We start from the raw sequence: 15960 nt of genomic DNA, 5'->3' as shown, positions 1-15960 counted from the left end.
ACATTAAGAAACAATGTTTTTCTATGGGAATTCCAGTACTTCAGCGTAACGTTTTCTGCAGGGTTCCTGGTTCTATTTAAAGTAATGTTCTCAGAGCATTAAGAAAACTTTCCATAAAAACCACAAGAAAACATTAGTAACATTCAAAGAATGTTGGAAGAATGTTATTTAAAAACATATACATTCCGTTCCCAGCATCAACAAAATTCTCTCTATCCTGTTAAATTTTTCAGGTGTGTTGGCCTTGCCCACTAATTGGCAACACCTGATCTTAATGAATGCTTGTTTCCTTTGAAATAGGGTCTGTTTGAATAGACTAAAATGAACAGATTTCTATGAGTTAAAAAAAACATGGCATGCTAGCTCCATTCTAGCGGCGCAGTGGACTAATTCCAAGGCTAGAGAGCAGAAGATCATAGGTTTGAATCTCACTGACACCATGCCACATTAAAAAATACATGGGTTTACATAATTAATGCCTAAGCAAATTAATTTCCATATGTCCTATCTGTGCTTGGAGTTCAAACAGTTAACCTAAGCTAGCAGTGTTATTAAAAGTCTTCTTGAAACTTGTTCTCAGAACATTATTTAATTACCCTCAACCTATAATTTCTGTTCTTAGAATGGTAATAAAATCTCACAGGAAAACTTTCAGGGAACCATAGAAGAACCTCCCTGCAACCTAAAAGGTAAAGTTCCCAGAACAGGCAACATTTTCACTTCCATTCTCAGAATGTTTAAAAAACGTTCAGTTTTAACCATCAGGAAACTTATGGCTTCGTCCCCAGAACCAATGGGAAACCAAAAACGTATGTTCCCACAACTTCCAAGGAACCAAATGTGCTAGCTGGTGTGTTTGTTTAAAATACTTTATTTACCTGGCCCCTGTCCCACCGCATATGTGCCAACCTGATACTTTCGTTTACTCAGGCCATGCCCATTGTGACATAAGTTTCTGTTTGGAGGAAAACGTCAACTCAAGTTTCGTTTTCGTTTCTTGCGGTGTTTCTTTTACAGATATGTCATATGGTGGCGTCCATGACTTTCAGAACGCACTGACTCCCAGGGTGCTGAATGACGGTCCTGTGTTCCATCAATATTAGCTGACCATGGTTAGCTGATTATGGATACGTTTAGGACGCGATAATAATAACACATTGACAATGTTTTCGTGGGGAGAGAATACCCGTGATGGCTTTGGTTTAGTGAAGTCGAATGGTTTGGTAAAGACGAACACGGACAGTTGCGTAAATTTCATAGGCATGAAATCTCCAATTACGCATCTATCTGCAGGTAATACAGTAGTCGCGTTCATCAGAAAGAATGGGGAACAAGTGTCTGTCGCTCGAATGCAAGAGGACAAAGATGGGAGAAGGATCACAGGAAAACTGAGTAAGCACCTTTCCTATATGTTTTTTTCCCACCACCAGAGCCCGCTTCTTTACTGAATTCCTTAAACATAATATTTAAAGCGGCAATCAGCTGTTGAAACAATAACAAGCATCTTCCCCACCTCTGTTTCTATAAAAAGCTGATAAATGTAACCACTCTCAAATTCATAGATAGAGCTATGGATGCAAGGACTGACCATCCATGATATCAAAATTATAGTTTTAACAATGTTTTGAGGCTATACAGTGTTTGTTTACATTTACTTTGTTTGCAAATATTGTAGTAAAACAAGCTTATATTTTGGGTTCTGATGGGGTAGGACAATTGAACTAAGCTCATGAGGCATTTATAAGTTATATTCTTCAAGAATCAATGGGTACATAGCATTCATTTATAAGTCAAAAAATGGATGTAGCAACTGCTAATTGCCCCTTTAAGCTATATAATACATTTAATGTATATTTCATGTGTGTAGAGGGTGTGGAGTGCGGGGAGAAGATGGTGGCTCTGAGTTGCGGAGATGCCCATGTTATTTTACTGTCTGAAGAGGGAAGAGTTTTCTGCCTCACCCAATCATCCAATGTTCCCAGGTGGGTGCTTGACATAAATTACACATCTCTAGGCTTAGGCCTACTCACATTTGAGTTGCTTCTGTCAAGTTTAGTAATTGACCGTATTGTAATGGTCACTTTTGGTTGTCTGTTTCTCTTGTGTTTTCTCAGACGAGTGGGTAACTTGAATCAGGTAATTCAAGTTGCATGTGGAGACCAGCATTCAATTGCACTAACCCAAGGTAAACAATCACATTCTAAATCGCTCAGTTTGAGAAGGGATATGATAGGAGGCTGTCTGTGCTCTTTGAATGTCGTTTTTACCAAATAGTGTCTGTTCCAGGTACATAGATATCAACATGAGAATACTGGAAGAGATGGAGACCCGCACACTGTCAAAAAAAAACAAATGAGGCTTTAATGCTAAAATAGAGATGCTTTATTGGGACATCATCATGCCCAAAAGTTCATAGCGCAGAAATAAAGGGTGAAAAAAACTACATCAGTTTTAGAAGGTTCACAATAGACATTTAAAATAAAACTACATTTCTCACATACCAAGAGAAACTAACAATGCAGCACGTGTCCTGTGAGATTTTCCAATGTACAGATATTATTTGACCTTCCATTGTTGTCTAGATGGTAACGTGTTCACGTGGGGCCAGAACTCCAGCGGACAGCTGGGTTTGGGGAAGGGCAAGCCCATCACCTTTTCTCCTCAGCCCGTCATGTCTCTGTCAGGGATCCCCCTGGCTCAGATCACCGCTGGGGGAGACCACAGCTTCGCCTTGTCCCTCTCTGGAGCCGTGTTCGGCTGGGGCAAGAACAGCGCCGGACAGCTGGGACTGGGGGACACAATAGGTACTGTATACACAAAGATTAGTATGTTAATGTGTTTGGTTATCTCTTTCATTAATAGTTGGTATCTTTTAAAGAAAAGTAGTACATTTGATATGTTTGAAGCAGACAGTATGAGTAGATCTGATCATTTAATGTCAAATCATATATATATCTTTTTTATATATATATTTTTTACAATAGTCAAAAAAGAAAAAGATGAGCAAAGAAAAAAAATTGAAAATATTTGGTGAAATCTATTTTCTACAGACAGACCTGCTCCAGCTCCTGTTGATTGCCTGAATCTAAAGAAGACCATTGCTGTTTCCTGTGGAGTGGAGCATACTGCCATCCTGACAAAGGTTCAGACATTTTTTACACAACAATATTTCCAACTGACAATATATGTTTTTTTCTTCCAGTACCATTAAGATCTAAAGAAGGTTTGGACCAATGATGTCTTACTAGTTGCCATCACATACAGTATAAACATGAATATCAACAACAAGAGCCCAACACATCATGATAACTGTGTGAATGGGTTTTGTTCTAGGGAGGTATAGTGTTCACATTTGGCTCGGGTCGATATGGACAGCTTGGACACAACTCTCTCAGAGATGAACTACGACCTCGACTGGTGGCCGAACTATTGGGGGCAAAGGTGACCCAGATCGCCTGTGGAAGGTATGTAGTTACTAGATTGATTGATATAAGTCATGTGAATCTCTGCACAATCATACATTGTCACACAAAGATCAATAGATGTAGCTTGGATGGTAAGATCAATCTTGGAGTGTTACTGGGTATATTCTTGGATATGTCCATTTTGGGGGGCATTCTTAGGGATCACAGTCGATTTGTGATTTTTCCTTTACCTAGAAACCACACATTAGCGTTTGTGGGCTCCTTCAAAAATATCTACTCATTTGGGCTTGGAGAGCAAGGGCAGCTGGGAAATGGAGTCAAGATGGATCAGTCTGTGCCTCTGCCAGTACAGCTATCACAGGGTAGTTAAATAATTTATTTTCCTCTGCCTAACGTGACCTATTTGAAACTCAATACAGTACTTAGGCAGAAATGTTGGTCTTTCTGAAATGATAAAATGACAGGTTTATAACATCATAACTGTTTTGGGTAACTTTCAGACCGCATTGATGACCAGCAAATTGAACAAACCTTTGCTGGAGGAAACCATTCTTTTGCCTTGTGCAGCTCTGCTCAGGTATTGCGTTTACAGTTAGTTTGTTCTGAGTTAGTCCTTAGTACTTAACATTGTTTTAATACAGTGCATCAAATTGTTATTACAGGAATCAGGAAAAGGTTTGAATGACTCCCGTCTTGAAAAAGTGACTCAAACATTAGGCAATGACATCATTGACAGATGGATATTGCAATGTGACTCAAAATCATGGACGGAAATACAGAAGTAAGTATCCTACATGACCAAAAGTATGTGGACACCTGCTCGTCGAACATCTCATTCCAAAATCATGGGCATTAATATGGAGTTGGTCCCCCCTTTGCTGCTATAACAGCTTCCACTCTTCTGGGAAGGCTTTCCACTAGATGTTGGAACATTGCTGCGGGGACTTGCTTCCTTCAGCCACAAGAGCATTATTAAGGTCGGGCACTGATGTTGGGCGATTAGGCCTGGCTCGCAGTCGGCGTTACAATTCATCCCAAAGTTGTTTGATGGGGTTGAGGTCAGGGCTCTGTGCAGGCCAGTCAAATTCTTCCACACTGAACTCGACAAACCATTTCTGTATGGACCTCGCTTTGTGCACGGGAGCATTGTCATGCTGAAACAGGAAAGGGCCTTCCCCAAACTATTGCCACAAAGTTGGAAGCACAGAATCATCTAGAATGTCATTGTATGCTTTAGTGTTAAGATTTCCCTTCACTGGAACTAAGGGGCCTAGCCTGAACCATGAAAAAACAGCCCCAGACCATTATTCCCCCTCCACCAAACTTTACAGTTGGCACTATGCATTCGGCAGGTAGCATTCTCCTTGTATCCGCCAAAACCCAGATTCATCCGTCGGACTGCCAGATGGTGAAGCATGATTAATCACTCCAGAGAACGCGTTTCCACTGCTCCGGAGTCCAATGGCGGCAAGCTTTTGTGGTAGAAATTCTATAGGAAGAGAGACTGCAGATTCTTTCAAACAACAACTTTATTATAAGATTTGCAAAAATGAAGAAATCAACCATCCACTCAACAATGCATTGTTGAAAGCCCAACGAACAGTTGTCTCTCTCCTTTTATAGAAAGTACATCCTTTTATCTATGTGACAGTTAGCAGATGTGCAGAAACAGGCCCTGGGAACAGAGTTGTAAATAGGAATTTAGCTCGTCTGTATAGATCAAGATAGCTGATAGCGCCACCATTCTCTGTTCCTCCCTGCACTTCCCACATAGCTACATTCCTGCCGATCGTAAACACAGGACGTCACATACTGCGGTCGCACCCAAATGGCTCATAAATCTGTACACTCAGATTTAGGACTATGTCACACAAGACAAGTTTGTATCAGTAAAAAATACTAGCATATAACAATGGACAATTCTTTAAGTAAAAAACGGCATAGTATGTCTAATTAAACAGTATAGTATATAATTAATATTAATTTCCTCCACACCACTCCAGCCGACGCTTGGCTTTGTACATGGTGATCTTAGTCTTGTGTGCGGCTGCTCGGCCATGGAAACCCATTTCATGAAGCTCCCGATGCACAGTTATGTGCTGACGTTGCTTCCAAAGGCAGTTTGGAACTCGGTGTTGCAACTGAGGACAGATGATTTTTACACGCTAAGTTCTTAAGAACTCGGCGGTCCCGTTCTGTGAGCTTGTGTGGCCTACCACTTTGCAGCTGAGCCGTTGTTGCTCCTAGACGTTTCCACTTTACAATAACAGCACTTACAGTTGACCGGGGCAGCTCTAGCAGGGCAGAAATTTGACAAACTGACTTGTTGGAAAGGTGGCATCCTATGACAGTGCCACGTTGAAAGTCACTGAGCTCTTCAGTAAGGCCATTCTACTGCCAATGTTTGTCTATGGAGATTGCATGGCTGTGTGCTTGCATTACTGTTATACACCTGTCAGCAACGGGTGTGGCTGAAATAGCCAAATCTGCTAATTTGAAAGGGTGTCCACATACTTTTGTATATATAGTGTATGATACAAATAAACCTCATCCCCAGGCTCAATACAAAAAGGTCCCAGGAAATTACATACACTGAACTATAAGATTTTTCACATTTATTTTCAGGGAAATCACAAAAACATTCTCTTCTGCGTCATGTTTAAATGGGAGCTTCCTGGACAAAAGGTAAAAACTCACTGCCTATCCATTAATGTTTTATCATCACATTATTGAATACTTCTTGTTTTATTGTTGGATATGTAATAGTATTTCTTGGTCTTAATACTCTAGTCGTGATAAACATTACCAAACCTCACTGAAGCACTCTGGCCTGGACTTGTCACTCGCCCGACTGGCTTTTCAAAAGCTTGCAGAAAAGGACAAAGTTCTGGCTGAGGTATCATTTCATTTATTATCTTTATGATGAAATACTTATTTTCAATACTTGTGTTTGTTGTCCTTGATATTCAATTTGACCAGTCATTGATACTGTAAGCCACGATAAGTCATTTAGTTGTGACCCACAAGCACTCCTTTCATGGTTCTAGGTTAAAGAAGTCGTCCAGCACATACTCCTTCCCTCCCTGAGTAAGGATCCCATTGGGGTGGAGGGTCTGAGGGTGTACCTCATCATCCCTGAGCTCCTGAGGGTTCTCCTAAAACAACAACGTGGCATAGACATTACTGAGGCCTTCGCTGCAGCCATCCTCAGACTGAACCCAGACAAGCTCCAGGTCCTTGGTAAAGTCACCATCCATCAACTCTTCTCTTCTCTTCTCTTCTCTTCTCTTCTCTTCTCTTCTCTTCTCTTCTCTTCTCTTCTCTTCTCTTCTCTTCTCTTCTCTTCTCTTCTCTTCTCTTCTCTTCTCTTCTCTTCTCTCTTTTTTAGATATAGCAGGTTCTGTGTGCTGTTGTATTAACTAAAGTCTTGTCTAATTCCAACAGAGGGCCTATGGTCGACACTTCCAGACACCCTCTTCAGAACTCTGGTGAAAACATTCCACTCTGTGTCAGCAGAGTGTTTCCGTATGTTGGCAGAGGGCGATGATGTTATTAAACAATTTAAAGGGACTTTAAAGGTTATGGAGAGGCTGTATGAGGTAAATATCCATTGCCATAATTGGGTGCCTTCAGAAAATATTCATACCTCTTGACTTATTCCATATTTTGTTGTGTACAGCCTGAATTCAAAATTGATTAAATATATTTTTTCCCCTCAACCATCTACACACAATACCCCATAATGACAAAGTGAAAATACCCCATAAGGCCTCATGGTGAAATCCCTGAGTGGTTTCCTTCCTCTCCGGCAACTGAGTTAGGAAGGACGCATGTACTGTATCTTTATAGTGACTAGGTGTATTGATACACCATCCAAAGTGTAATTAATAACTTCACCATGCTCAAAGAGATATTCATTGTCTGTTATTTGAAGACATTTTTTTTACCATTCTTCGCGAGGCATTGGAAAACCTCCCTGGTCTTTGTGCTTTAATCTGTGTTTGAAATTCACTGCTCGACTGAGGGACCTTACAGATAATTGTATGTGTGGGGTACAGAGATGAGGTAGTCATTAAAAAATCATGTTAAACACTATTATTACACACAGAGAGTCCACACAACTTATGTGACTTGTTCAGCAAATGTTTACTCCTGAACTTATTTAGGCCATAACAAAGGGGTTGAATACTTATTGACTCAAGACATTTCAGCTTACATTTTATTTATTTTTTGTAAAGATTTCCTAAAACACTTCTACTTTGACATTATGGGGTATTGTATGTAGGCTAGTAACAAAAAATCTCAATTTTATCCATTTGAAATTCAGGCTGTAACACAACAAAATGTGGAAAAAGTCAAGGGGGTGTGAATACTTTCTGAAGGCACTATATATAATGTATGAAAAATAGCAATGTTGTATGCTCCAGTAACCTCTGTTTTGTGCAGGTCAATTGCAACAGACGCATCAAAATTGCGGCAAGCAATTTCCACATCAACAGAGCCAATAGGTTGCTTCAGAATGTGAGTAGCCTATCTCATAAAATGACTGCAGGTTGGTATCAAAATGGGTAATTATGGGCATGATGTCACTGCAATCTACAAAGAGTGGAAAAAGACTTAGTAATTTCTAATCCTCTTTAGATGCTCAACACATTTGGAGATATTGACTACCTAAATCTTTCCGAGGTAAGCAATGAAAGTCAACACCAATCAATTCAATTCAGAATAGATTGTTTGACATATTAATTGACATTGTCGATTAACTCATTTATTTCTTATGCCAGGGCTTTTTTGATTCATTTCACCAGCAATCCTGCATCTTCAACACAGAGGCTAAATTTATAGTTTATCAATTGGAACTCCGTTACAGAGTAAGTTGTTTACAAAATGGAGTGTTTATAAAAAAAAAGGTACCACATTCATTTACTACACTGCTATCAGATGTGAAAAATGAAGACTGAATGTTGCCATATCTCAAATATGCTCCTTTTTTTAGTTTGCCCTCCATGGACACTTTTGGGTCCCTATACTACATGTGAGCAGAGAGACAGCACTGGAAGATGCTTTCCAGCACATTCGACAAATTGGGCACGACTTCACAATGCCTTTGAAGGTTGTTGTTAGCTAGGTTTTATTGTTTTTTTGTTTGTAAAATATTTCTTTTTTACTTTGTAGCTATAAATGAGAACTGAACTGTGAAAAGAGTAGAGTGATTAAACAAATAATACAAATACAAGGACTACTTTAACATCTACCTCTGTATTAGGCAAAGTATTTTCATTTCCTAATCCTTATTTAGGGGTAAATAGCGTGGTTTTTGTGTCCAGGTGAAGTTTCAAGCAGAGCATGGTGTAGATGAAGGTGGCGTTTCACTGGAATTCTTCAGCCTCCTGGGGAGGGAAATTCTCACAATGGAACCATTGACACTGGAGGTTTACGAGGACTCTGGACTCGTGTGGTTCACGACAGATGTACGTTCCATATTCAATTACATATTGTTCCCAGATTGAACTCAATCTTTCCCCCACTATTTTTTTATTTTATTTACTAACTTAGAAATATCAATTATTAGAAATGTATATTATTATCTGTTATACTGTTATTATACTGTTAAATATTGAAAGTATTGACTAGCTTATGGCATTCTGTTTTTTTCAATCCATAGGACAGCGGTATTACTGATGAATTCTACTTACTTGGGCTGCTCTGTGGGATGGCACTGTATAATCAGTGTGTTCTGAACCTCTGCTTCCCTCTGGCTCTCTTCAAGAAGCTTCTGGGTCTGACGACAACATTTGATGACCTTAAAGAGATCTCTTTCACTGAAGCAAGGTACAATTATTCCATGGAAAAATATATACAGGTAACTGCCAAAATAAAGGAAACACCAACATAAAGTGTCTTAAAGTTCCAATGCAACCATTTTTATCTCACTATCAAATCATATCTGGGTAACAATTAAGCACCTTACTGTGATTGTTTTCAATTAAAATGGTCAAAAGAAAGAGAAATTGCTTCGCAATTTTATTAGGATCCCCATTAGCTGTTGTGAAAGCAGCAGCTACTCTTCCTGGGGTCCACACAAAACATGACATAATACAGAACATTAATAGACAAGAACAGCTCAAGGACAGAACTACATAAAACATTTTTTAAAGGCACACGTAGCCTACATATCAATACATACACACAAACGATCTAGGTAAAATAGGGGAGAGGCGTTGTGCCGTGAGGTGTTGCTTTATCTGTTTTTTGAAAGCAGGTTTGCATTTTATTTGAGCAATATGAGATGGAACGGAGTTCCATGCAATAATGGCTCCATATAATACTGTACGCTTTCTTGAATTTGTTCTGGATTTGGGGACTGTGAAAAGACCCCTGGTGGCATGTCTGGTGGGGTAAGTGTGTGTGTCAGAGCTGTGTGTAAGTAGACTATGCAAACAATTTGGGATTTTCAACACATTAATGTTTCTTAAAAAAAGAAGTGATGCAGTCAGTCTCTCCTCAACTCTTAGCCAAGAGAGACTGGCATGCAAATATTTATATCAGCCCTCTGATTACAATGAAGAGCAAGACGTGCCGCTCTGTTTTGGGCTAGCTTTAGCTTAACTCTCTTTCTTATTGGTCTATTAACTAATATGCTTCATGGTAATGTCTGATCATCTGATGGAGTTTTTGAAGGCCAAAACTCCATCGCACCAAAACAGGCTGAAATTTCAGGCAGCCTTTTTTTTTTTTATAGCCCTTACACTAAAAGTGAATTAGGATAATTTCACAATATTGTTCCAACTTCATAGTGTGGAAATATATATAAAACATAGGAAAATCATGTTTTTGACTGCACTGGGCCTCTAAGCCACCAGAACAGCTTCAATGCACTTTGGCATAGATTCTACAAGTGTCTGGAACTCTATTTGAGGGATGCGATACCATTCTTTCACGAGAAATTCCATAATTTGGTGTTTTGTTGATGGTGGAAGAAAAAATGGCGCCGCTCCAGAATCTCCCATAAGTGTTCAATTGGGTTGAGATCTAGTGACTGAGACACACAAACACACACACACAGTAAACCTCCTATGCTCCTTTGAGACCCCTCTTTCAATGTCACTGAGATCTCTTCTTCTAGCCATGGTAGGCAAAATATTGGGCAACTGGGCATTTTTATACATGACCCTAAGCATGAGGGATGTTATCGAGGGATGTAATTACTTAATTAACTCAGGAACCACACGTGTAAAAGCACCTGCGTTCAATATACTTTGTATCCCTCATTTGCTTAAGTGTTTCCATTATTTTGGCAGTGACCTATATATGTTCATGTCTTCAACTTCTGTCTGTTGATTTAAAGACTTTCTACTACTGTATCTCAAAACATTTCAGGATTGATGTGTTTCAATACTCCAGCAAAGTTAAGGTTTCATCTTTTTCAAGTTGGTGGTAGCTCAGTTGCCACTAGTTTGGGTGTTACAATGCACTTCATTTTAACAGTGTTGTTGTTGTTTTAGAGATTATTATCTCCTCATATCACATTTATACTGTTTGTTTGTTTGTTTAAAATTAGCGGCTTACAGTATGTGTTGGATGAAGATGAGGACGTTGTTGAAGCACTGGATTTGGTTTTCATGGTAAGAGAGAATTGATACCTTTAGCAGTTTTTGGTAGCCTCCACAGGTAACCCCAGCTGATGCAGTAATCATCTCTATTGTCTTTCGAAGGACAAAGGGCAAGAACTGATACCAAATGGAGAGGAGGTCCCAGTTACCATGGTCAACAGGTATATTTGATGACAGTAATCTTATCAACTTATAAATCTTATGAATCTCTTGAACTAAAAAAAGGATTCCACAGGAAGTGTTCTGTACTCATATACAAACATTGGTCTGCCATATGTCATTCACAGGAAGAAATATGTTGACTTGTACGTTGACATGAAGCTCAACAAGTCGGTGCAGAATCAGTTTGCAGACTTTGAGAAAGGCTTCCACAAAGGCTGCCCTATACAGGCATGGAGGATGTTTCTACCTGAGGAGCTTATGACACTTCTACAAGGAGATGACAACTACGAATGGGACAAGTTGAGAGAGGTAAAGTTCTACCTGTTTAGATAGTCATAAGAGTACATAAACAATATAATATGGAAGTTCATACATGTATGGTAGCCTATATAGCAGCTCTATGCTCCCAGTGGTTAAATCTTGTCCCATACTGTTTGGGCTATACAGTCTATGGCTATAATGCAGTGGCATGGTCTACTGTACATGTGGTTGTTTCAATATGTTTTTCTCTGCACTAACAGAATGCCAAGTATCAAGGATATAGGCCCACAGATGACATCATCCAGAACTTCTGGATAGTTTTCACGGAGTTCTCTGAGGAGCAAAAGAAGAAGTTCTTAAGTGAGTTAACAAACAATTATGATTAACTAACTTAAAATAAATAAGTAAATAATTGTAACATAATAGTAGCGTTCCACAAATGCTTGGTCAGTGGATAATTATTCTCCTCTCATTTCTAACTTCTAGCTTTTCTAACTGGAACGGACAGACTGCCCAGAGGACGAAGTCTCTGCAAACTGCAGATGCAAATCACGTCTTTGGGCGGTACTGATGCTGATGAATATTATCCGACAGCACAAACCTGCTATGTGACGTTATGCCTCCCTAACTACAGCAGTATCGACATACTACAGGAGAAACTTCTCCATGCTATCACCCACTGTGATGTGTTTGGAGATTTTTGAAATGGTTAAACTGGGAATCATGTAGCGTTTAGTTTTTTTTTATCCCTGCCTGTCAATATTATTTAAAAAAATTTAAGTCATGAAACACATTCAGAGCTAACAACTGAAAATCTTCAAACATGAAGTAGTCATAAATATAGTTTCTTCTATTTAAATTACTTTAGTATTGCGCAATGTGGACCAATATAAATATATATTTCTTGACATGTACTACTCATGTCTCCTTCATGCACTGGGATCACTGGATACGTGGAGACCTCTGCTGTTTGAATATCAGAACGATGTGCTGTCTTTGTAAATATCATATTTTATAAATGCGAATGAGTGCCATAGTCAAAAGAGCCACTGTTAATAAAGATTTGTTCTTGAAGTGGAAGTTCCAGTGCAATACTGTTTTTTTATGACATTATGCAAATACTAAAATGTATGCAAATAGTTAATAATGCCCATTGCAATTAAAACTTTGAATATGCCTCTATAATTGGTTTATTCTATTTTATTTTACATATTATATTCTGTCCATCGCATGATTCGGCTAGATATTGCTGACACCAGTCATGCTCGCCACCAGATTCTATACCCACAAAGTCATAAACCCCGCCCTTTTCTGAAATGTATCTTCTTAAAACGTGATTTTAAACCTTACCCAAACCTTAACCACACTGCTAAACGTATGCCTAACCTAGCCTTAAATGAAGACAAAAAAACATTATTTTTTTTGGCCAATTTTGTGGCTGTGGAATCTGACTTTGTGGGTATAGAAGTGGAAACCCAAAGTCACATGTTCAGTGACGAAGGGCATCAACCTGCATCACAACTTCCTTGTTATTGTCGAAACGCCTAGCTAGTGGAATCCAGTAATGCAACTCTACAGGTAAAACGCATGCTATTTTTAGCTTTAAATCACCTAGCTACGTTTTATGCAATTGTTTAAATGTCTATATGTGAACGTTTTAGAGTCTGTGAAATGCAGATAGATTCACTAGCTTGGCTAAATATGGCAAGCTTGTTAGTATTCTGCGAAATGGACGCATTTGTAAATCTCGTTAAGCCCTACCCGTTAGCTGTCGTTTTTTATCCGGATAGCTAGTTACCGACCGCTAGCTGAGACGATAGAGTTGACACGATTGACCAGCTAGCTACTTTACATAGTTATAGGCTATAGCTAACTATATACAGTAGCTAACGTTATACAGCCATATGGTGGTCACATCCAGACGATCTTGGATGTAAGCATAGAGCAGTAGTTGGAATCTTACGTCAGCCAACGTAACCATCTGCTAGCGCAAGCTCGGAATCATCCCTTGCACATTTATTCATTGTCAATGTAACACCCAACAACCATCATCATCCATAAGGCCTCTATCTAGCCATAAGCCACATAGGTAGCTATGACACATGCAGAATGAATGATGTCTTGTCTGAGCATGACAGATTGTATTTGCATGTGTAAACTAAAAGTGCCACTTGACTTCCAAGGAAAGGAGGGGCCCATGTCTCCATGGTTACTTCCAAGAGGGCACCACACCTTTAGAGCAGAATCTCTCTCTCTGCCTGTCTCTGCCTTCACCTAGGCTAACTCTTGTCCATAGCATGCACGTTGGGAGTGGATTGCGATAAGGCAGGACAGTTTGGTGCTGCTTAAGCAGGGATTACAGAGGCACTGGGTTTATTTAAACACGCTGGTGGTGCTTCCACCTTATCTTTTCACCGCTCACGTCTCACACACACACACACACACACGCACACCCAGCGGCAGGCTCCACCCCCTGCAGAGTGTTTACCCAGCCTCGCTTCATTTTTAAAACATGATCCAACATATCAGATGATGAGTGCACTGTAAGGGCCCATGATGTGATCTGACTGCCATCTGACGCCCTAATCATTCTCCTCCTCTCCCCTGTTTCTCCCTTCCAGGCTTGTGATTTACACCAAGGGGAGAAGGCAGGGCCGCCTTCTAGCCTGAAGCTCTCCTCCTTCTTCCCCTCCTGTCTTTCACACACTCCTTCCCACCATCGCTCTCTCCCTCTCCTTCCCTCCATCTCTCTCTCCCTTTTCCTCCGTCCTTCCCACTCTAAGCCATGATGCTGTGTTGGGGCAGTACTGTGGAGGGCCAGCTGGGTATCGGCGGGGCGAGGGACCCCGTGTGCGAACCCCGGAGCTGCCAGGCGTTCAATGGGCGCGGCCTGAAGGAGGTGGCGTGCGGCGGGCGCCATTCGCTATTCCTGTTGCATGATGGGAGAGTGTACACGTGCGGCTCCAACCGCTGTGGACAGCTGGGCCATGACAAGCCGGGGGACTCACCAGGTAAGCTGCCAGTACCGGCCAATCAGCAATCTGCGAATATTAGCAGTCAAGCTAACACTGATGTTTATTTGTGGTACAACCTGTGTTTGTTGATATTGTGGATGGATTTAAAAAATCTGCTAAACTGAATGCCCGATCTGGTGGGATATATATCTTATTGTACTTGGCTGCAACTCTAACGTGTAAGCACAGGGAAATCTGCCAATGAGCAGCCCACTGTTCTCTACCATAATGAAACGGTATACCTGTGTCACAACGTTTGTTTAGACCCCCCTCAGAGTTTACATGGATATCTTAATATTACAGTAGCATTTCATCTCTTTTGCAATGCAGACTATATGGATTCAGGGCGGATTAGGTTAGATTTACTAAACAGAGGGAGAATGCCTGGGAGGAAGGAGGTATGAAAATCTTAAAGCCCATGTTATTTATGACATTTAGGTTGCGTCCCAAATGACACCCTATTCCCTATAAAGTGCACTACTTCTATAGTGTAAAAGTAGTGCACTATAAAGGAAATAGGGAGACATTTGGGAGGAATCCTTACTGGTAGCTCACTGGCTCCTAGGCTAATCCAGGAGAGTTGATAGGTTGGAGGAGCACTATTTCCAGGACTCAGGAGTGTGTTGTCACTCACATGGCTGTTAATGAGATCTCAGGCACCAATGATCTGCTCTGTTGCATCATGTGGGGTGGACAGGACACGTGTGTGTGTGTGTGTGGGTGGAAGGGTCATATTTATGTTTAGCCATACAACTATACGCTTGACGACTGCTTCTGCAAACTACCACGAAAAGTTGATTATTGTTGGAAGCACTCCCTTTGCCACCAGTCATTCTCAGAGGATTATTGCATTTAATAGGCCTATTTATTGACCAGTTGGGCCGACACCACCAGCCTTACCATAGGCAAAGGCAAGGATACAGTTTTTGCTCTGTACTGAAAGTGATCAATCTTAACTTGACATTTTATACTTTTTTTAAAATTCCATTAACAGTGGATTGACTAATGGACAGAATACTAAAATATAGTTTTTGAGTGAATTATCCCTTTTAATGCGTCAATCCTTAGTTGAAACAATAAAAAAAGCTGTCATTCCACCTCTATTTTGGTAAAAAGATGAGGAATGGGCCTGGAGAAATTTAACCACTCTCAAAATCATAGGCAGAGCTATGTATGAAAGGACTGACCATCCAACATATTCAAATTATAGTTTAAAGCATGTTTTTTGAGTCTATACAGTGTTTGTTTATATTTACAATGTTTGCAAACAAGCTAATATTTTGGGTTCTGATGGGGTTTGACAGTTGCACAAAGCTCATGACTTATTGATAAGTTATATTTTTCAAGAATCAATGGGTAGGTCTATATATAATTTATAAGTCCATATTTTACATTTTTACATTTTAGTCATTTAGCAGACGCTCTTATCCAGAGCGACTTACAGTTAGTGAGAGCATACATTTTCCATACTATCATGATTTTTGA

General features: G+C 40.0%; 2 protein-coding genes across 3 annotated transcripts in view; both read left to right on the top strand.

Moving 5' to 3' along the window:
- The first annotated feature begins 1039 nt into the window (after nt 1-1039).
- On the top strand, nt 1040-12646 carry LOC311110045 (putative E3 ubiquitin-protein ligase HERC3). The gene is made up of 24 exons (XM_084188585.1): nt 1040-1392; nt 1868-1982; nt 2115-2185; nt 2583-2804; nt 3051-3142; nt 3334-3464; nt 3660-3787; nt 3926-4002; nt 4088-4206; nt 6051-6110; nt 6216-6321; nt 6473-6665; nt 6870-7024; nt 7872-7946; nt 8067-8111; nt 8210-8296; nt 8422-8538; nt 8753-8896; nt 9091-9257; nt 10987-11050; nt 11141-11199; nt 11326-11509; nt 11722-11821; nt 11948-12646. The coding sequence occupies exons 1-24, from the start codon at nt 1164-1166 to the stop codon at nt 12163-12165; spliced, it is 2958 nt and encodes a 985-aa protein (XP_084044711.1). The 5' UTR covers nt 1040-1163; the 3' UTR covers nt 12166-12646.
- A 322-nt stretch (nt 12647-12968) lies between these two features.
- herc3 (HECT and RLD domain containing E3 ubiquitin protein ligase 3) overlaps nt 12969-15960 on the top strand; it is a 37296-nt gene continuing 34304 nt past the window's right edge. For both annotated transcript variants that reach the window (XM_084188584.1, XM_084188583.1), the window contains exons 1-2: nt 12969-13039; nt 14083-14472. In XM_084188584.1, the coding sequence (XP_084044710.1) occupies nt 14247-14472 (226 nt within the window). In that variant the 5' untranslated portion in view covers nt 12969-13039; nt 14083-14246. The remainder of the gene's footprint in view (nt 13040-14082; nt 14473-15960) is intronic.

This window comes from Coregonus lavaretus (genome assembly GCF_964263955.1).
Source record: "Coregonus lavaretus genome assembly, contig: SUPER_35_unloc_1, whole genome shotgun sequence".
NCBI lineage: Eukaryota > Metazoa > Chordata > Actinopteri > Salmoniformes > Salmonidae > Coregonus > Coregonus lavaretus.
This window is presented reverse-complemented; position numbering and strand designations above follow the sequence as displayed.

Excerpts from the sequence above, each read along its gene's own strand:
- LOC311110045 (XM_084188585.1), top strand. The coding sequence starts at position 1,164 with ATGTTTTCGTGGGGAGAGAATACCCGTGATGGCTTTGGTTTAGTGAAG. Across the intron at positions 4,003-4,087 it reads CCTTGTGCAGCTCTGCTCAG|GAATCAGGAAAAGGTTTGAA; the intron begins GTATTGCGTTTA and ends TTGTTATTACAG. Across the intron at positions 7,025-7,871 it reads TTATGGAGAGGCTGTATGAG|GTCAATTGCAACAGACGCAT; the intron begins GTAAATATCCAT and ends TGTTTTGTGCAG.